This window comes from Equus przewalskii, chromosome 25 (genome assembly GCF_037783145.1).
Source record: "Equus przewalskii isolate Varuska chromosome 25, EquPr2, whole genome shotgun sequence".
Classification (NCBI taxonomy): domain Eukaryota; kingdom Metazoa; phylum Chordata; class Mammalia; order Perissodactyla; family Equidae; genus Equus; species Equus przewalskii.
The window spans coordinates 16,608,205-16,631,139 of NC_091855.1; the positions used below are offsets into that span (position 1 = coordinate 16,608,205).

At 36.7% G+C, this 22,935-nt stretch overlaps 1 protein-coding gene across 12 annotated transcripts in view; it reads left to right on the forward strand.

Moving 5' to 3' along the window:
* Positions 1 to 22,935, forward strand: part of PCNX1 (pecanex 1) — a 170,320-nt gene that overhangs the window by 131,049 nt on the left and 16,336 nt on the right. For all 12 annotated transcript variants that reach the window (XM_070593487.1, XM_070593491.1, XM_070593489.1 and 9 more), the window contains 7 exons: positions 374 to 503; positions 3,529 to 3,587; positions 5,320 to 5,535; positions 11,133 to 11,386; positions 13,042 to 13,272; positions 20,223 to 20,323; positions 21,102 to 21,252. In XM_070593487.1, the coding sequence (XP_070449588.1) occupies positions 374 to 503; positions 3,529 to 3,587; positions 5,320 to 5,535; positions 11,133 to 11,386; positions 13,042 to 13,272; positions 20,223 to 20,323; positions 21,102 to 21,252 (1,142 nt within the window). The remainder of the gene's footprint in view (positions 1 to 373; positions 504 to 3,528; positions 3,588 to 5,319; positions 5,536 to 11,132; positions 11,387 to 13,041; positions 13,273 to 20,222; positions 20,324 to 21,101; positions 21,253 to 22,935) is intronic.

Genomic DNA, 22,935 nt, shown 5'->3' on the forward strand with positions numbered 1-22,935 from the left:
TACATTTTAGTTTTATCTTCTGGAAAGTTAAACCCAAGCATCTCTACCCAAGAGTGATATATGGACTTTTACCAAATACGTGTTAGCAAATATTTATTTGGCTCCCTTCAAAGCATCATGCCAGGCTGTACTTGCCTGGCTGTGTCTTTCGCTTTTACCCCCTTAGACTGTTCACTGACACCCTTTCTGTAATCCCTGATGAACCTCATTTTTCTAATTGCTGTCATGGCAGTGTGTTTCTGAGATGTCTTGGTGTGTGTGAGCACATGCTCAGATGTGTGTGTGTGTGTGTGCACACACGCTTGGATGAGTGTGTGTGTGTGTGTGCACCCACTTGGGTGAATGTTAAGGTCCTTAACCAATTTTCCCTTAGATTCAGCCATGTTATTTGTTCAGGCTGCTGTGTCGGCCTTCTTTTCTACTCCGCTAAACCCCTTTCTGGGAAGTGCAATATTCATCACTTCATATGTTCGACCTGTGAAATTCTGGGAGAGAGACTATAAGTGAGTAAAATTAAAATTTGAAAGCCAATTTTTATCTTTTTTACAAGGAAAACTATTGACAGTATTATTATAAGTAATTCATGGTTAATGATTTTTTGTGTTGAAGTATTTTGCTGAGATTTTATAAATACTCTTAAAGTTTCAAAATGATATAAAGTTAGAGAGTCAGAGAATAATTCTTTATTTTCTCTACCTTTTTTTCTATTTATAAGATTTTTTTTTTTTTAGGGTTTTATTTTTCCTTTTTCTCCCCAAAGCCCCCTGGTACGTAGTTGTGTATTCTAGTTGTGGCATGCAAGGTGCCACCTCAGCATGGCTTGATGAGCCATACCATGTCCGCTCCCAGGATCGGAACCGGCGAAACCCTGGGCCTCCTAGGCAGAGCACGAGAACTTAACCACTCAGCCACGGGGCCAGCCCCTATTTATAAGATTTTTTAAACATAGTTCTAGATGAATGTACTTGTTTTTATTTTTTTAATGATATTAGAATTGTTCCATGTTAATAATACTCACACTTTATGCTGTACAATGTTACATCATTATAAGTCATAATTAGTTATAATTTTCTTGGAAATAGCCATTTCTAGAGCTAAATTTTTTATAGCTTATTTTTGGGTTTTCATGAGCATAAGTTTTTAATGACCATCTTTGTACATAGTGTTTTCTCCACTTAGGCTTAGTTCCTTAGACCAGCTGTTTAATCTGATGCCTACAAACTATTCTTGTATGTAATCTCTTCGAATTTATTTTTCTTTTAAATTTAAGAAAGAATTTTTAAAAGGGGAATTACTGTGTCATGAAGCGTAAATATTTTAAAGGCTTCTAATATGTATTAGCATGTTGATTCAGAAAGAGCTTGTACTGATGTATAATTCTACCAGCCATCTCCGTGACTGCATTTCTCTGTACGCTTTCACACATTGGCACCTGTAATGTGTGGAGCGGTAGTCTCACCTTAACTAGCTTGTGGATTTGAAACTTTTGGTGCTCTGGTCTTTGATATAAAACCACTTATAGTGTTTCCCTTTTTGGTGAGTTTCAGTGTTATTTATATCTTATTCTTCTGGGTCAAGTTAAATTTAGTCCAAAATAATGTGTATGGCAGCAGTTCTTAAGCTTTCTGTTCTTAGATATCCTTTACAATTGTAAAAATTATTCTAGCCTCCAAAGAGTTTTTATTGATCTGGATTTTATCTATGAATGTTTACTGTATTAGAAATCAAAACTCAAAATCTTAAATGTTTATTAATTTAAAAATAGCAACAATAAACTTATTGCATGTTAACATAACATTTTTGTAATGAAAATAACTATATTTCTCATCTCACCAAAAAAAAAATTAGTAAGAAATAACATATTAGTAATGAAAATAACTATATTTCCCATCCCATGAAAAAAATCAGTAGGAAGAGTGTCATTGTTTTTATAGTTTTATAAATGTCTTTAATGTCCGGCTTAATAAAAGATACCTGGTTCTCATATCTTCTGCATTGAATTTGTTGTTGCATTATGATGTTTTGGTTGAAGTATTGAAGAAAATATGGCCTCACACAGACATATAGTTGGAAAAGAAAGATTTTAATAGCTTTTTTAGACAATTGTAGATATTCTTTGATCTTTCACTAAAAGTTGACAAATAGTAGTTTCCTAAAGATTGGTTGCAATGTGGAATCTAACACCATATCCATAGAATTTTGGAACGGTGTTACATCAAAATCCATTGATACGTCCTATGCTTTGAATGTATCTTTTACCCATGTATATACCTATACCTGTGCAATCTTATAACATTTATCAATCATTTGGAAAATACTGGTTCACTGAGTAATGTAGATCTTCCAAATTTTGACACATTTCATTATACAATATTTTCTTAAAAGTATTCATTCATATCACCACCAGTCTCAACAGAAAAGTGTTAAAGTATTGGGAAGCTATCACGCTCATGGTGGTGTAGACGGAAGTTTTCCATAATTTGAAATTTTGCTTGAAAACTTGAATATTATTATTGGCAACAGATATCGTTGTCAGTTCTTTTCCTTGAAATAAGAGGCTCGCTTTCTTCATTTTTGAGAACTATCTGTCTAATGCCCAAGTCTGAATAATCATAGTTTACTCAGCCGTTCATTAAAAATGGTGTTCTGTGAAAGAAAGTAGCTAGCGCAGCTTACACTTCAAACAATTGCACAGATGTTTTCCCTTGAGACAACCATCCCACTTCAGAATGCAACAGAAGTGCTTCCTGGGTGTTCTGCTACACATAATATTAGACCTGTTCTGAGGGGCTGCAATTTAATAAAATTAATGTTCTTTATTGCTTCATTAAGGGCATTTTTAAGTGAAACTTGAATTTTTATTTATTTTTTCTTGCACATGTTTGGCAGTGAAAAATAGTGCAGTTTGATACTATTGCCTTGATTCATGTTAAAGCACCAGTAGTCTTACCCACCATCGCTTTTGCACCATCAGTGCAATTGTCAACATAGTGAAAAGAAGCAAACAGCTCACTGTTGCAATGAAAATAGTTTTGATCTGGAAAACTCCCTGAAAGGATCTTGAGTCACCTGCTCTGGGTTCTGTGGATCACTTTTTGGGAACCACTGTTCTAAAGAACACGGTACCACCGGGCATTAATAGATGTACCTCCCCTTTGCAAAGAATCTTTCATGGCCTGTGTATTTCTAAGAACTATATACAGCATGCATTTTTTCAATCTGATAATTTTTTTTTTGGCATTAGACTTATTAATGTCTTTCTACACGCTGTTTAGTGAAACACAAGTTAGGAAATAACTGCTGTGTTTATGTAAGATAGAGGTGGGAGAGTAAAATTAAACACCTTACCCCTAAAATTATGCTACTGAGGAGTTTTATCAATATGCTAATCAAAGATTTTTCTCAGAGATATTCATAAAGTGATAATATTTATTTCATCTATATTGCATAGTGTTCTCCCTTTTAATTATTAGACATTTTTTAAAAATAAAAATGGATACTAAAAATGTTTTGTTTTGCCCTCTTCAGCACAAAACGAGTGGATCATTCAAACACCAGATTGGCTTCCCAGCTTGATAGAAATCCAGGTAATAGCTCTGTGAGTAAAGAAGCAAGTCTAAGGAATTTGTTATATATATTTCACTCCCAACTTGTTGGGGATCCTTTATGGTTCCAAATGCTCATTTTTTAACAACTAAATATCCTTTATTTTATTTTGTTTCACTTTGGCAACAAATATGTGAATTAAAGTATCTACAACTTATATGTCATCTTTTATAAAATACATTTTAAGAGTGCTGGTAGGAATAAAAAAATGCCACTCAGAAGACTGTTAAAAAACGGAACACAGTTAAAGTAAAAACTGGTGAGGTGTGTTGAAGAGTGTGCAGTCTGACCAATATGTGTTATTAGTATGTTTGCTTCCCCCCTTCCCCAACTGCTTAGGTAAATATTAATTTCATTTCATTTAGTTTATTGTATATAGAGATGACGTGGGGAGGCCAAATAGTCTCTCAAGATAGTGCTTCAGTGGGTGGCGCTTTGGTGGTGTTACTGTACCTAAAGTCTGGTTCTTAGTTTTGTCATTTGGGAAATATCCTTTTTTTGGCCTGCCCATAGTAATCTGACACAGAGAGGGTGAATCTCACTGCCCCCACCATAAGAGATTTAACACATCAACCGGAATTACAGTGTTACTTCACTGGAAGAAATATCACCCCCCAAATAGACTGGACTATTTGTATCCTTTTGACTTGCAGATTCCTTCAAATGCTCTGTCTACTTGAGAAACTGTCATCAGATTGATTCATAATAATAAAATTGTTTTAAGGAAGACTAGTTACTTGATATTATTGACTGTCATTATCATGTTCTGGTAGATAGAACAACCATCTCAGCTCTAGTATATTCTTGTAAGAGGCTTAGAATTCTCACGATGTTGTTGATGCCATCCCACATATCAAAAAGACCATGTTCTGAATTAATATGCATGCTTTTGTATAGGTGGACAGAGCATTAGATGTGACCATTTTATTGAAGTTAGAGTCTGGAGTTCTGCTTTCTTTGTTTTGTTATTAGTTAGGCTGAGTTTAAAATAATTATTAAGCATTGTATATTTTGCCACTCTCCAGTGCTGTGCTTTGGGCACCCATTTAGAGATTATTGCCTTGGATGGGTTGCTGCTAAAGATGATCATTTCACTTATTGGGTTTTGTTGTATCCTAATTTTTTTCTTAAGAATGACTCTAATAAGTTATGTAGGTCCTTTGCTGCTGTGCCTGTATATACAGTTTATTTCTATTAAGCTAGCTTTAGCCATCTCAATATACAGTGTTTTTGACTGACTGTCTCCTCTTTGTTTTGGGCTGTCTCGTTTGTTCAAATCTTGTATTGCTTTATCCACTTCCTTTACTGGTATATCTTTTTGTTCTAGTTGAATTTCTCTTATCTTTTTCATTTTTCTTGCTTGGTTTTAATTAAAAGACGTGGTTCATTGAACAGAAATAGAAAAGATCCTGGACTGTTCAAGAGGTGGAAAAGACGTTAGCTTTCATCTAATCTAATTCCCACATTTTATGGACGGGAACCAGGGAGTCAGAGAGGTTATGTGACGTCTAACTCCAAATTCTGAACTTTTCCCATTACCCTGTATTTCATTTTTATATAGAAATTGTAAGAGTATGACTGTTAGTTTCCTTGTCAAAAAACTGCAGATACAACCCTAACTGGAAATTAGTTTTAATATTTTTAACAGTCTTGTTTGTTGATATAAAGGGTACTTAGGGTAAAATTTAACTTTTTTTTGATCCCTTCTTATAGGATCAGATGACAACAATCTGAATTCCATCTTTTATGAACATTTAACCAGATCCCTACAACACAGTCTCTGTGGTGATTTGCTCCTGGGCCGGTGGGGCAACTACAGTACGGGCGACTGTTTCATTCTTGCTTCTGACTACCTCAATGCATTAGTGCACCTTATAGAGATAGGCAATGGGCTGGTAACTTTCCAGCTGCGGGGACTTGAATTCAGAGGTAAGACATTCGCTTTTTATTTTTATAACATACTCCTGTGACATCTAAGTTTTGTGTGTTTACATTTCAAATCAAAAGTTATCATAAAATTAGATCCTTAGTCTTTAGAAGTGTGAAATGAGAAAAGTTATTAAAGAGTAATTATTAGATTTTTTCCCCAAACTTCACATTCAGAGAAGAATAATTTTTATGGTATGCTGTATATATAAAGGTAGTGTCATTAGTGTATAATTGACTTGTTTTCTTAGCGATGTTGAACTTCTGTTGTTCTGCGCTTGCTCTCTTGTCAGTCTCTTTTTGTGACCAGCTGCATATATTTGTTAGATGGCTGGTAGCAGTAAATGCTGTGTTTTTGTGTGAGGCAGAGAGTAGCTGACCAAGTTATTTTCATATAGACACCATGCGTTTGTCCTCAACAATTTCTTTTTTATTGAGGTGAAATTCATGTGACATCAAATTAACAATTTTAAAGTGAACAAGTCGGTGGCTTTTAGTACATTGACAGTGTTGTGCTACCACCACCTCTGTCTATTCCAAAGCATTTTCATCACCACAAAATAAAACCCCTCATCCATTAAGCAATTACTCCTTTTCCCCTACTAGCCCTCAGCAATTTTATATACTGACAAATGAAGCTATTTCTACAAGAAAATCATGCATTCAGAAACATATTGACTTGATGTTACCAACTGCTGTAAGTTGAATATCTTGCAAGCATGAAGAGAGACTTGGTTCATAGGAATTGAAGTCCTATGCATGCATATCTTTCCAATCTAGGGAACATTTGGACTTGAGAGTTTTTAAAGAGAGCATCCAAGCTGTGTGTTGATCTATTCTAAGAAGTGCCTTGTGTGTTTTTAACCTGAAATAGGAAATCAGAAAGCATTCAACTAGTTAGAGGATCAGATCAGACCTATACCCTATAGCTTTATTTTCACCCTGGTGTTAAATCAGAAGCCTTGCACCTTTGTTATGTAATATCTTTACTAGTGGAGCAAATGCTTCTCTAAATTTACTGTGTTCACTGGAAATAAGACTTGTGCAACACTCAAATTGTTGATGTTTGGTTCTTATTTGTAAGATATTTATAATCCATCCTCTCTCTTTTTCAAAATGTCCTATTCTTGTTTTATGGCCTATTTCTGCGTCTCCATAGGAGTCCAGGACCTTAATTCCATCTCTTCTGCAGTCTTACCCAGTGCTGTTCAAATCTAATCCAACTAGACTCGTTCGAGAGTTAGCCCCCCTTGCCCACTACACCTGCCACTGCTTTGACTTTAACTTCTTTTAAATTGTTGGCCCCTGAAGGTTTCACCTTTGCTTTTTAATTTTAACTTTTTTTTTTTTTACAAATGTATGTGGGGAGGCTTAAAATTTTATCTAGCATTTCTATGTATATGAATTGGAGGATAATCCTTCTTGTCGTCTTTTGTTCCACCATATTGATCACAAATTCTCCAAATCAAAAATCAATCCAAATTCTCACTCTCCCAACTTTTACTCTCTGGTACTGATAGATTCAAATAAAATTTTGCATAAATCCTTTGCCATCCAAACTCTCATTATTTACCAAACAAACTCAAATCAAACCGATTTGGAAACACAGTACCCCTTACTATCTGAACGTGGCCGGGTTTGGCTAGCAAGGGATACCTATAATTCTTCACTCAGCCATAGTGACTTTTTTTAAGGCAAATTCAATCATGTCCCTTCCATGCTTAAATTTTTCAGTGGCTTCCCATTGCATTTAAAATAGAATTCTAGAATTCAAACTCCTCCACATGCCCTACAACACCACCTTATCTAGCCTCTGCCAGTTTCTCCAGCCTCACTTTATAACATCCTCCTCACTCACTCCAGCCACACTGGCCTTCCTTCAGTGTCTCAGCTGTGCTAAATTCTTTACTGAGGCTCGTTATTGCCCTTCCCTTTGCCCAGGAAGTACCACCCATACCCCTTCCCCCACCAATCTTCCACCACTAATTCCTTAATTATCTTCAAGTATTGGCCTAAGTGTCACTTTCTAAGACAAGCCTTCTCTAACCACCTGTTCCATGTGCTTCTCTCATATTGCCATTTTTCCTCCTTGACACTTAGCATAGTTATAATTTTATGTTTGTTTGTGTTTATTTCTTCTCTAGCCCAAGGGTTGGCAAACTTTTTCTGTAGAGAGCCAGATAGTAAATAATTTAGGCTTTTGGAGCCATGCATATTCTCTGTTACATAGTCTTCTTTGATTTTTCTTTTAAACAACCCTTTAAAAATATGAAAACCATTCTTAGCTTGGATTTGGCTCAAGGCTGTTTTTTAAACCTTTACTGTAGATTATAAACTCCTCAAGGGTAGGAATCATACCTGCTTCATTCATTATGGTGTCTCCAGCACCCGTCAGAGCAGTTAGCATGTGATGCATAATTAGTTAATTTTGTAGAATGATTAGGTAATGTAAGTATGCGGTTTTTCCCCCTTTCTCTTCATTCCAGGCTTCTCATGAGGTTTGATTGTATTCTTGCTCAAATGTTGTAATCTTTGGATCTTTTCTTTCCTTCTCAGTGTTTTCCCTTATCCCATCTGCCTCCTACCCCTGAAAAGATTAATCAAGAGTGTCAGTATTTTCCCAGGCAGATGTTTGGATCTGCTGAGCATCTTGATGTATTTTCTGGGTAATAGTCCATTAAGCTAGTTTGATTCCTTTGATTTTACTGTCTCTCCTAGTAGGTCCTAAATTTTAAGTGACATTTAATTAAATAAATTTCTTGATCAGTTTCCTATAGGTCTTGGTTAAACCCCTTCATATTTATTTCCATTTTTATTTTACTGACATTCTCATTTCTTTTCCATGCAAATTTTATGCCAAAGATTTGGGTTATCAGTCAGTTTTTTGTCTTATCACAATTTTCTGATTACCACTTCTACCATGTTAACTTTTTATTTGTAAATGTTACTTCTACCAGGTGCGGATTTCCAAATCAAAATTTATGGGTTGAAAATTCTTATGCTGATTGGATTCCTTTCAATTTTTATTCAAATTAATTTTAACATGTCTAGTTTTCATAACTGTTAGGTGTATTTATTTTTACCAGTTTTATTCACTATGAAGTCACCAAAAGATCTAGCTAATCCAGAAAACAATTGGTAATAGTTCCTCATAGATATTCTAGAATCCCTTTCCAAGTCTCAAAATTCTTTTTTCAATTATTAATATTAATTTCTGTGCTTATTGTTGACCATTTTCTAAGCAAAATGTATTACTAGGGTGCTTTGGGGTAGAAAATATTCTTGGGGTTTTTACAGTAGAGTAAGACCATCCCACATTAATTCGATTACTCTGTTCACTTTGTTCTACTCCTCTGAACGAGGACCTCATTCTGTCTCTCCTGAGTAAATGTCAAGACTCCAAATTCCCTCTTGCCACATATCTTCTCTATGTACTGCTAACAGAGTGACCTGCACAAACTATGGCTCTCATTGCGTTACTTTCTTTACTGAAAAACCTTTGACTGACTTCCCAGAAAGATGACAAAATGAATAAAATGAACTAATAATACATAAAACCTGAGCAGTAGACCCAACTTCATGCCACAATTTTAAAAACCCAGGCTCAGGAAGTTTCTTCTAGAAATTGAATAATTCTTCTGCCCTCTCTAATCTATTCTAGCACATGGATAAAGAAGGAAAATTTCTCAAGGCTTTTTACAAAACCAGTGTAATACTGATGTCAAATATGGCTAAACTGGCTAAAAGAGTAACTATAGTTTTGATTCACTTATGACTCTAGATACAATAATGCTCAAAACCCGGAGTAAGCAGAAACCAGTAGTACTTTTCTTTTAAGTACCCCTCACTAATTCAGCCATTTTTCATTTTTAAATTAAGTGTTGAAAAGCAAATTAAGGGGCTAGCCTAGTGGCACAGTGGCTAAGTTCACACACTCTGCTTCGGCGGCCCGGAGTTCGAAGCTTTGGATCCTGGGTGCAGTCCTAACACCACTCTTCAAGCCATGCTATGGCAGCATCTTACATACAAAATAGAGGAAGATTGGCACAGATGTTAGCTCAGGGACAATCTTCCTCACCAAAAAAAAAAAAAAGCAAATTATAGAATTCATCTTCTTTCAGTAGGTCCCAGGAGAAAAACAATATAATATGATTCTCTCAAAAGATGCCAGAAGAAATTTGGTTAAATTTCATTTTCAATGTTGGTTTGAAAATACTTTATAAAATTATGTACATCCTTATTCAAAAAAAAATGTGTATGTGTGTCTGTAGTCAGTATCATGTGTAATGGTCAACCACAGCAGGCATTCCTGTGAATGTCAGGTTCAGGACAGGGTTTTTCGTGTCACCACTATGTAACATTATTTTGGAAGTGTTCACCAATGTAATTAAACTAGAAAATGAAATAATAGAATTGTTGAGGGTTCTAGATAACTAAATAATACAGTGTATTAGCTTGGCCAAGCCTGCCTCTTCAGCCTTCTCTTTCCTCATACCACCTCCATCACCAGATGGGGCTAGGTTTCATGGCATCTTTTCCTCTCAAAGAAGTGTATTTCAAACATGGATGGTGTATAAAAGCTCTTTAAAGGAAAAAAATTATTGTACAGTCTCACTTAAGTTATTTTTATTAGAATATAACTTTAATATGTGCCTTTATAAAATTAAGTATAATTGCTTTATAGTCCTTACATAATATAAGGAGTTTACAAATTAAATGGAAACAAGACCACAGAACAAAATAAAAATTAACTTTAATGTGATAGATGATATTTTGCTGGCACTAGATTGTTGTTGTTCTAATTCTATATTTAATCTGATTTTGTATTTTTACTTCAGTAAAACTAATGTGGAGAATGCCTGTTTGATAAGTATTTTGTATCAAAGAATGTAACTTCAAAGAATTATTTGCTAGTGCAGGCTAATCAGACCTCATACCCCATTGAAACTTTATCAGCAGGTAAGCCTCAAAGGCTGATTATGTAATCTTATCCAATTATTGATGGAATTGGCAACAGAAAAAATTTTGATTATGTGTTTAATATTAAATTATAATGAACTATTACAAGTTATATAGCCAAATAAGCACGATATATAATAATATTTCTGCTTGCAGCATGGACATGATACTGGTAAATAGAGCTCAGATGCTTTTGAGTTCTGCATGTCTATCTGTATTGTGTGCCCTAGGATGATTTAGTTCTCATTCGTCTCTCCTTTTTTTGAATTACCTCAGACCTTTATGAGATATACCTTTACTCATTTGGCGTTTGTTTGATATGAATGCAATTGTAAACCCAAATTTGAAAAGTTTGGGAATCGATGTATCAAAATTAAGGCGGTTACTTTACTGCACAAATTCTCAGAACCTTGGATGCACTGATACACGTTGTGATTCCGTAGGAGCTAAATATACAGTATGTCTAGTTTCTCGAGCTTACTGCAGTTTAACACACATTCTAAGGCAAATCAGTCATATACTTTTAGTTGCTATAAAATGTAACTTTTTTCTAAATTCCTTATGTTTTTGAAGCATTTGTTTTTCCACTTCATGTTTTTTTCCCCCTTTGTAAATTGTCTCTCTCTGTCTCTTTTTTTAAGGTACTTACTGTCAACAGCGAGAAGTAGAAGCCATTACTGAAGGTGTTGAAGAAGATGAAGGATTTTGCTGTTGTGAACCTGGCCATATTCCTCATGTACTTTCATTTAATGCTGCATTTAGCCAGCGCTGGCTAGCTTGGGAAGTGGTAGTCACCAAGTATATTCTGGAGGGTTATAGCATCACTGACAATAGTGCTGCTTCTATGCTTCAAGTGTTTGATCTTCGGAAAGTGCTCACCACTTACTATGTCAAGGTAAGGGTGTGTGCCTACTTAGGTCCTCTGATGATCGGCTGCTCTTCTTGGAATAGACATACATATATTGTTTTAACTTGTGCTTTGCTTCTAAGTCATGATTTAAATTCTCTAGTATCCGGTACAGTCAGTGAAATATACCTGTGAAGGTTTTGCTGTTTCTTTCTTCTGTGAAACTTATTCCATTTGTTCATTAGTATTAACAGCTACCATTTGTAGCCCATATGTTTTAGGCACTGTGCTGAGGAATGTATATGCACGCATACATTTACGTGTATCTTACCTAATTCTCTAAAGGAATATTGCATCTCCGTTTTACAAATAAACAAGTTAAAGATTAGAAGTTAACTTGCCCAGAGTTCTCTAACTAGCAAGTAGAGTTAGGGATTTAAAACCCAGGCTTGTCTGATTCCTGAGCCCTTGGTGTTAACCACTGCTTTCAACAAGCTGAATAAAAACATTGCAAGATTTAGGAGGTCCCCAAGACCACCCTCAGCTTCAGTAATTTGCTAGGATTCAAAAAACTCAGCAAAGCCATTATACTCTTGGTTAGGATTTATTACAGTGGAAGGTTACAGGTTAAAAATCAGCCCAAGAGAAGAGGCAGGTAGGGCAGGCTCCAGAAAGACCAAGGCATGAGCTTCCAGTTGTCCTCTGCTCGTGGAGTTGTGTAAACAATGCTTATTTCTCCCAGCAACTCTGTGTGACAATACTTAGAGAATGTTGCCAACCAAGGACTGTCACCTGAGCCTCAGTGTACAGAGTTTTTGTTGGTGCACAGTTACTTAGATGTGGCCGGCCGACCACCCACATGGCCAGCCTTAGTCTCCAGCTCCTCTAGAGGTCATGACTCTAAGCCTCCAGGTGAACAAAGACTCTTATCAGGCCGGACTTGCAAGGGATTAGAGGTTACCTCCCAGGACCCAAGACTTTCTTTGGGCAAGGTTAGTTCTTTACTGCAGAGGTATTCTGTTTTTGCTAACAATTTTACAGAAATACAGCATGGTTATTTAGGGGCTTGTAGGCAAAGCCAGTCTTTTCAAGAGGAAAGTATGTGTCAAATTTTAACGACCCATATTTGAATTTTCCATATCTTGCGTTATTGCCTCTATGTACCACTTTATTTGTGCTGATTGGGGTCAACCTTGAATCTTCTATTTAATATTTGGTTAAATCCAACCTCAGGAAGCGAAAGAGATTGATTTTATGTTTTTTACGTGTGCATGTGGCATTTTCTAAATATGTATATTTCTGTTGCTTTTTTATTAGGGTTTTACATTTCTATAATTTGACCTAGGATCACAAGATGGTTTAGTAGCTTCCTATGAGAAATTTCTCAAAATAAATACACCACAATAGAAGGTTTTCACATCTCTTAAAAGATCCTAAGTTCCAAAGCTCTAAAATCAATAGACTAGAATTGTTTTGAAGTTGCCTTGCTGAATTTATGGTTATGATTTTAAAAGTATTAAATGTTTTTTATCCAGGAAGGCCTGAGGTATATTATTACAGCATTCTTAAAATATGTTCTTATAGTATCAAGCTAGAATATTTTTTTGTCATACTACCAGTATAAAGAGTTGGAATTTATTTAGTGAGGAGTTGTAGTTAATTCAAATTGTGATTTAGCCTGAATTTTATCTTTCCCTTGTTAGGGTATCATTTATTATGTTACAACCTCTTCTAAGCTAGAGGAGTGGCTAGCTAATGAGACAATGCAGGAAGGACTACGTCTGTGTGCAGATCGAAATTATGTTGATGTGGACCCAACATTTAATCCAAACATTGATGAAGACTATGACCATCGACTAGCAGGCATATCCAGGGAGAGTTTCTGTGTGATTTACCTCAACTGGATAGAGTATTGCTCTTCCCGAAGAGCAAAGGTAAAGTCTGTTTATTTCATTTATAACTCTTCAAATCAGTTTTCCAAAGATGGAAAGAATATTTCTGTTTGTTATTATAAGGTCAATTTTTTCAGACTTTCCTCTTTCTAACCATTTGGGTAAGAGAACCTGTCTGTTTCATTGTAGTTGGGCCAAATGAACCAACTCTGCCAAAACAGGTTAAAGAAAGTGGCCTCCCTCATTCTTTTCATTTGTAGTGTCATAATCTCACTGTCCAGATAGCACCCCGTCCGCCCCACGCTTGCGTACATATACACAAATTAGGTTACAGATCACATGTAGCACCTTCTTAAAGACTACATCCCTCCACATACACACATCAGACTGAAGGATGATTTAATGTCTTTGTCCCAAATCCAGTCTAGACCAGTGCTGTCTAATAGAATTTTGTGCCATGATGGAAATATTCTGGGCCGTTCCAGTATGGTAGTTACTAATCTACCACATGTGGCTATTGTTGAACACTTGACATATGGTCAATATGACTAAGGAACTGAATTTTAAATTTAATTATATTTGATTTAAATTTACTGGCCCATGTGGGCCAGTGGCTACCATACTGTACAGACTGTTGGCTTCCAAGTGTTAACATGGTGAAAAATGACCTAGGAAATGTGTAAAAATGCAGATTCCTGGGCCTCCCCTAAGAGGTTCTAATTCTGTAGGTCTAGGCTGGGGACTGAAAATCTGTGTCACTCTGGGTGATTGGGGACTGAAAATCTGTGTCACTCTGGGTGATTGTAATTCAGGTGGTTTCTAATCCACACTTCAGATAACTTGTCTTATCCTAAAGGTAAGGTGTATTATAGACTTCACCAAATGCTACTTTTTTTCTAGCTCTCATGGTTCTCGTGGCAATCTTGCCCCCCTGGTTAGATTCCATGTAACATAACCACAATACCAAGGCCTATGGTTCCAAAAGCTGGTTCCTACCACCGCTATTGCTTTCCAAGCAGGAGTCTTATGTAGTTGAACCACCGGCATCCCATGTGTAGGATTACTCGGTATGGTGGAGCATAGTGAGCCACCTTGACAGCTAGTGACTTTCTCATGGTCTGGGATGTACACACTTACTGTCCTTAGATGTAGCACCTGTTTTAGTCCTTCCTTTACAGCTACTTAGAGTAAGGCACCGCATCATATCACCTCTTTGCTCTTCACCTCATCGATAAGAAAGGGAGCATCTTTGTACTTCCTTGCTGAACAGTATCCTTTGAGCTTTTATACTAGATGCACAACAGATACTAAGCAGAGCAGCATATTTTTAAAGAAGGAATAAAGAATAGAATAAAATAACCTCGGAAGAGGCTTAGAAAAAGGACCAGCAGGCAATATCTGGAGATGGAGGACCTCAAAGCTAAACTTCTTTTTTTCAAACACATTAACAAGCAGTTTATTTTTGTATAAATGAAATATACTTAGAATGCTTTGTATACTGTTCTCAAATCCTTGGATTTATTTTTGGTGGTGGGAGTGGTCATATTATTCTGATAGCCTCTCTCTGGCTTAGACTACATCGCTTACTTTTGTTTTGGTTTAACCATGGTCACCTGGGCTAGGAACTCACCATCTGCCTACTCAGGAACAGGGCTCCATTCTTCTCAAATTTAAGGACCCTTCTGCTAGAGATTATTGCTGAGGTCATAGACATAGCTCAAGGAAGTCCTCCTCCCAATTGTTAATAAATCGCATGTTCAGAAGGTTTACCTCCAAATTTGGATATTCCTGGTCTCTTCCAATAGCTTCTTATTGCTATGCCAGTCAGACTTACATTCTGCTCTGCAGTCCCCTCTAGGACAAAATTATCAGTTGTACATATATTCCCCTTCATGCTACAAGTTTTCTTTTAAGTTCAACAAGCTTATCCCCATCTCCTTAAAACCATGCATTCTACTTTCTGAATCCCTGTTCCCAGAGTAGCCTTTTCCTAGGGAAGTTAATTAGCCAGAAAGATTTGCTGACTCCAAGTTCTGGTACCCTCAACCTCAATGTTAAAAAAGTTGCCTTGAGACTCTCCTTCTAAGATAGTGTTCTAACTTGCATATTACACAGAAATAAAACATCATTCTTCACTCCTTCTCTTATTATATGTATGCTAGAAGGAAATAATCTCCCTTATGCTAGCTATACCTGTCTTCCGAACAGCTTGAAATTATATTTTTGTAAGTGTGGCCCTGGACTAACCGTGTTGAAATTACCTGAATGCGATTTGGAAACATTCTTCTCAGCTTGACTTTGCTTTCTGTTTCTTAAGTGACAATGCATTTCTTTCACCATTGTTGTTAGTGTTAGCAAGGATTGTTGGACCGGCCCGGTGGCGCAGCGGTTAAGTGCACACGTTCTGCTTTGGCAGCCTGGGGTTCACCGGTTTGGGTCCAGGGTGCGGACCTGGCACCGCTTGGCAAGCCATGCTGTGACAGGCGTCCCACATATAAAGTAGAGGAAGATGGGCAGAGATGTGAGTTCGGGGCCAGTCTTCCTCAGCAAAAAGAGGAGGATTGGCAGCAGATGTTCGCTCAGGGCTAATCTTCCTCCCCCCAAAAAAGGAAAAAAGAATTCTTTGTGAGAATTTCTAATGCAGTTGAGAATGTAAGACACATGCCTTCTCCAACAGTAACAGAGCTACCAGAGTAGAACCGATTCTTTTTTCTCTCAGTGCTTTAACAGTTGCTACACTGTCTTCTGGCTTGTGTTGTTTCTGATGAGAAGCCTCTGGTCATTCTTATCTTTGCCCCTGTGTAGAAATACTATGTATAACATGATGGGGTTTTTTCACTGGCTGCTTTTAAGATTTTCTCTTCATCAATTATTTTAAGCAATTTAATTATGATGTATGTACCTTGGTGCAGTTTTCTTCATGTTTCTTGTTCTTGGAGTTTGTTGAGCTTCTTGAATCCCTAGATATATAGTTTTTATCCGATTGGGAAATTTTTCAGCCATTATTTTTTTTAGTGTTTTTTCAGTCTTCTTCTCTCCCCTTTTTTGGGGACTCCAGTGACATTTATATTAGGCTGCCTGATGTTGTCCTATAGCTCACTGTTGCTCTGTTACCTTTTTTTTTTCCAGCCATTTTTGTCTCTGTGTTTAATTTTGCATAGTTTTTATTGCTATATTTTTTTAATTATTATTTTTTATTGAGTTAATGATAGGTTACAATCTTGTGAAATTTCAGTTGTACATTATTGTGTGTCAGTCGTGTTGTAGGTGCAGCCCTTCACCCTTTGTGCCCACCCCCTACCCGACCTTTCCCCTGGTAGCCACTAATCTGTTCTCTTTGTCCACATGTTTAAATTCCTCATATGCGTGGAGTCATACAGAGATTGTCCTTCCCTATCTGGCTTATTTCACTTAACATAATTCCCTCAAGGTCCATCCATGTTGTTGCAAATGGGACGATTTTGTTCTTTTTTATGGCTGAGTAGTATTCCATTGTGTGTGTGTGTGTGTATGTGTGTGTGTGTATATATACACATCTTCTTTATCCATTCATCTGTTGATGGGCACTTAGGTTGCTTCCACGTCTTTGCTGTTGTAAATAATGCTGCAATGAACATTGGGATGCATGGGACTTTTGGAATTGCTGACTTCAAGCTCTTTGATAAATACCCATTAGTGGGATAGCTGGATTGTATGGTGGTTCTATTTTTCATCTTTTGAGGAATCTCCATACTGTTTTCCATAGTGGCTGCACCAGTTTGCATTCGCACCAGCAGTGTATGAGGGTTCCTTTTTCTCCACAACCTCTCCAACATTTGTTACTATTTGTTTTAGTTATTTTTGTCATTCTAATGGGTGTAAGGTGATATCTTAGTGTAGTTTTGATTTACATTTCCCTGATGCACATCGATGATGAACATCTTTTCATGTGCCTGTTGGCAATCCATGTATCTTCTTTGGAGAAATGTCTGTTCATGTCTCCTGTCCATTTTTTGATAGGGTTGTTTGATTTTTTTGTTGTTGAGTTGTGTGAGTTCTTTATATGTTATGGATATTAAGCCTTTGTCAGATGTATTACTTGCAAATATTTTTTCCCAGTTAGTGGGTCGTTTTTTTGTTTCAATCCTGTTTTCCTTTGCCTTGAAGAAGCTCTTTAATCTGAGGAAGTCCCATTTGTTTATTCTTTCTATTGTTTCCCTTGTCTGAGAAGACATGGTGTCTGAAAAGATCCTTTTAATACTGATGTCAAAGAGTGTACTGCCTACATTTTCTTCTAGAAGCCTTATGATTTCGGGTTGCTACATTTTTTAGGTCATTTATTTTCTTATGCTTTGTTTTATATGCCATTAATTGCATCCAGTGTCTTTTTTATCTCAGACACTGCATTTCTTGTATCTCTTGAGGTTTAATTTGTGTCTTTTATATAAATCTTCCATGTCTCTATTTAGCATGCTCAGCCTTTCCTCTCTTTTTGAACTTATGGAATACAGGTAAAGTGACTCTTTTAATATGCTTGTTGACTAATTCTAACATCTGTTCAATTCTGGGTCAGTTTTGATTGAGTGGGTGATTAGTTGATTATTATTCTAATTATGGATCATATTTTCCTGCTACTTTGCATGCCTGACAATGTTTGATTGTATGCTAGACCTTATGAATTTTACCTTGATGAGTGTTGAGTATTTTTGTATTCCTGTAAACCTTCTTAAACTTTGTCCTGTGATAGAATTAAATTCTTGGAGGACAGTTGGATCTTTTCAGGGCTTGCTTTTTAGGGCTTCTTAGGAGAGACCAGAGCAGCCTTTCATCTGGGGCTGATTTTTCCCCATTACTGAGACAGTACTCTTCTGAGTACTCTAGCCAATCACGAGATTTTTCCATTGTTCCTTTCTGCCCCTTTCCAATGGTTCTTTTCCTTGCCTTGGGTTCGTGCTGCATGTGCTGATCGTGAATCTGCTGAAGACTCAAGAGGGACCCTCTGCAGATCTGCAGAGCTTGCTCTCTCTATGGAGCTGCCTCCTCCTTGGCACTTTGCCCTGCCAGCTCTAGCCACCTTGACCACCCCAGACTCCCAGCTATCTCCTCAACTTGGAGACCTCTAAGTTCCACCTGTGTTGCCCTTCCTTGTGCTGTGGCCTGGAAACTCTTACAGGGCTACCTCATTTTTTCCCCATCTCTCAAGGATTAGTGTCCAATGTCTCAAAACTATTGTTTGATATGTTCTGTCCAGGTCTTTGGTTGTTTCAGGTACCTGGTTAAATCTGGTCTTTATTACTCCCTCCTGGCCACATGCAGAAGCCTGAACTCAATTAAAAGAAAAATTTTTTTTTCTTATCACAAAAGCAGTACATTTTCTGCAAAAAATAGTTGACTAGGTCAGGGAGGGAGGGAGACAAAAAAGAAAGAAAGAAAATCATCCATAATTTTACCACCCATTTAATACCTTTAGTATTATTTTGTTTATGTAACTTCAAGTCTATACACACTGCTTCTCTCTTTTATTTTTCTTTCCTATTTCTTAAAACAAGTGCTCTCAAATTCTTTATCTACTGTTTTGTAACTTGGACCCAAAATTTGTTCAAAGAATCTGCTGCAGAAACTAGGATATGTGCTATAGCTGTGTATATCTTTGAAACAACCAATTGGCAAGCAACTAGAATATCTCTTACACAGTTACTATTAATTAACTAAATTACCCAATTAATGGTAATTAAATTAACCAATCAATATTAAGTTAGTACCTTAGACAACTTCTGTTTTTGTTTATAAGTTAGTGGTTTATAAAGCCAAAAATATATACCATTGGCAACATTAGAATAATTAAGCTCCTTATTAGCCTGTGTCCATGATTCTTCAACATTAGCATACATTAGAATCACCTGGAGTGTATTGCTGGACCTCCCCACCCCCACCTCCTGCTCCAGAATTTGATTTCATAGGTCTGAAGTGGCCCAAGAATTTGCATTTCTAATAATATCCTAAGTATGCTGATGTTGTGTCCTAAGACTATACTTTGAGAACTGTTGCCCTGGATTGTTTCTTGGTAATTGAGATGCTACCAAGATTTCCTTTATATAGTATTCCTATATATAGTATTGTATAAGGTATACCATTTTGTTGTATATACATAATCATTATGTATTACTATATATAATAGTCAAGAATCAAGGTATGGAGTTGTTAAAAAAGTTAAAAAGTTGAGGGGAAGCAATATTCTACAGATATCAATTTGATTTTCTTTACTATGATTATGGTCACTGATAGACTAATACAGCTGTCACTAATAGCCTGCTTGCCAGGTTAAGTCCAGAAATAACTAATTAATAGATAGAATGTTGTATTTTTAGGAGAGGACAATATCAGTAATGATATATTTCAGTAAGTGCTTTGAGATGTTTAGCTAGGATCCTAGCACTCTATAACACAGCCAGTTCTTTTCAGTATGTTCCAGTATTATGAAGTGTTGGATTTTATTTAAAGATTCCAAAGAACCTCCTCATGTACACTTATACTTCATTTGTTAAGTTTCTTTTCATTAGAACTTTTACTTGAAGAGATGAGGAACTCAACTAGTACATAATTCCTCTTTTCTCTGATTTATTAAATAGATATCTTCTGATTTGTTAAATACTTACATACTTTTCTGATAACTAGCATTTTTTGTTTTTTGCTTTTTTTATTTTTTTATTGAAGTATAATTGGCATATAACATTATATTAGTTTCAGATGTACAACCTAATGATGCGATATTTGTGTTTGCTGTGAAATGATCACCACAATAAAGCTAGGTAACATCTATCACCATACGTAGTTAAAAAAATACATTTTATCCTTGAGATGAGAACTTTTAAGATCTACTCCTTAGCAATGTTCAAATATGCAATACAGTATTACTAACTATAGTCACCATGCTGTACGTTATATCCCCATGACTGACTTATTTTATAACTGGAAGTTTGTACCTTTTGACCTCTGTTCTTCGTTTTTTAAAGCCGGTGGATGTAGACAAGGATTCCTCCCTGGTGACTCTTTGTTATGGACTCTGTGTTCTGGGACGGAGAGCTCTGGGGACTGCATCCCACCATATGTCCAGGTAAGGAAGGCATTTCTGTTTCAGGAAGACTGTGGGAAGCTGTATAACCTACATCTAAAAACTTTGAAATAATTCTCCGTGGAGGCCTTCTGTGGTAATTTGTGCATAGGTCTCTTCTGTGTTGTGCTGTGCTGTGCTGTGTAGATCTTTTTGCAGAGCATCATTGAGTTCTGCTAAGTGGTTAACAGAACTGGCTTTTAAAATTCACACATATGGGCGACTATTGATAATGAGAATTTAATGGATTTAAGACATTTTAAAAACTAATCACTCCATAATATTTGATTTATCTCCTCCCATATACATCTGTTTTTGTAACAATTCACCTCTTTTTATTTTTCCATGTTTCCTGGCAATTTTTGTCCAGAGCATTGATACTTTTACTATAGTTGTATGTTAGATTTTGGGTCTCTAAATATAAACTAGATTTCTTGACATATGCGTCCAAATGAATTAGAATTAAGAAATTCCACATATCTTAAGTTTCTTCTGTGATTATGACATGTTTCCCACTAGGCCTCCTTAATTTCTTTTAACTTATAGACTTTTGCCTGTCGTTTATTTTCATGGACTCCGTTACAGTGGTTCATAAACAGGGGTCCCAGGTCAAACAGGCTCTGTCCCTTGTGATTCTGATTCGGGGTGCTGACGTTAGTTCTTGGAATCGGTATTTTCTCAAAATACTCTTAGGTGATTCTGATGCACAACCTCATGTAGGAATCAGCATAATGGAAGACCTTTGTCAAAGTATGTAAACTTTTATTTCCAATCTTAACAGTAATTTAGAGTCATTCCTCTATGGATTGCATGCCCTATTTAAGGGAGATTTCCGTATTTCTTCAATTCGAGATGAATGGATCTTTGCTGACATGGAATTGCTAAGGAAAGTAGTAGTCCCCGGAATCCGCATGTCTATCAAACTTCATCAGGTAAGAAGAGAAAATTTCTAATGCTTTACTGGTGTTTAATGGTACTTCTTCACTTGACTTCCAAATTAGTTTCTTAGGAACTTTTGAGAATATTATGACTTGAAACAAAGAAAAACATGATTCGTGGCAAGATTAAATCTTAGAAGCCTGAACCTGTTTTTCTAACAGCAAATTTGAATATTAATATTAGAGAGTGACTGATCTGGGCATGAGCTTGAGGAAAAATGTAAGCAGTGGCAAGCCGGAAATAAAAGTCTTTGGCCTCTGTGATACTTGCTTTGACTTCCCGTGATCGTGATTCACGCCTCTGCTGTGGGTGAGGTTAGCTGACACTCCAGTGCAGTGTAGCAACATCTCAGGAGGGTTGCAGATGCTGCTGTTACTGAACTGTGAGTTTCATTAGCATGTTATTTAGAGTAATAGATGGTTAGGACAGATTTAGCATTAGTTAAATAACCTAGTAGGGTAATAAAATTAAAATGAGGCCCAAAAATGCATATCCAAAGCCCTGGGTCTTGTCAAGAATGTATTTTGAAGTTAAGTACTGGCACTGGCGGCTCTCGTCATTCCACTTGACAGTAGTTATCAGATCTGATGATAGAGGCCACGTGATAAGACTCATTATAATGCATCTGCTTGTGCTCAAATCTGATTGAATCTTTTTTCCCTCAGATAAAGGAGGAATTATTCTTCAAGTGATTTTACTGTGGTTAAAGTATTGCAGTGAAGCTAATGTCTCATTTAAGAGCATTACTGGGATATATTATTTGAAAATCTGTGAAAAATGTAATACTTTTTGAGGATAATTGGGAAAATATACATTGGGGAGCAAATGGAATTGTGTATCTTCAGACTAGCTTTAGAGTTTTGAGACAAAATTCAGTGAATTTAAAAGAAAAAGATAATAACTTCAGATTAAAATGTTTTTAAAACCTCAGCACTTCTCAAAAGGTACCAATTATGTATCTGCTATGTAGGATATAGCCAGCCCTGAGGGTCTAGTGGTTAAGAGTTGGCGCTCTGACCGCCATGGCCCAGGGTCGTTTCCCGTCAGCACCACCACCACACATACCCACCCCCACTCCACCACCCACCCCCATCTGTCGGTTGTCGTACTGAGGCAGCTGCGTGTGGCTGTGATGCTGAAAGCTATGCTGCCATATTTCAAATATCATCAGGGTCACCCATGGTGGATAGGTTTCAGCGGAGCTTCCAGATTAAGATAGACTAGGAAGAAGGACCTGACCACCCACTTCCAAAAAAACTGGTCATGAAACCCCTGTGAATAGCAGTGGAGCATTGTCTGATATGGCCCCAGAAGGTGAGAGGATGGCATAAGAAGACTGGGCAGGGTTCCACTCTGCTGTCCACAGGGTCGCTAGGAGTCAGAATTGATTTGATGGGCACTAGCAACGAACAGCAATGTAGGAAATACTCTGTTTTGTATAGCATTATTATCTAACAACTCCTGACAGACATCTTCAGTTAATTCTGGACATTATGACAGATATTTTGTCTCTATCTTGCAGAGAAGAAACTGAGGCACAAGCCTCTGATACCTTAGGTCTCTGCCCCAGTCTCTCCCTACAAGTGCTCTTGCCTGTTGCTGCCGGATCCATTTCCTTACATGTTTCTTCAGTTGTGATATTGCCTGTGACAGTGGTTCTTTACCTTATAATCAGG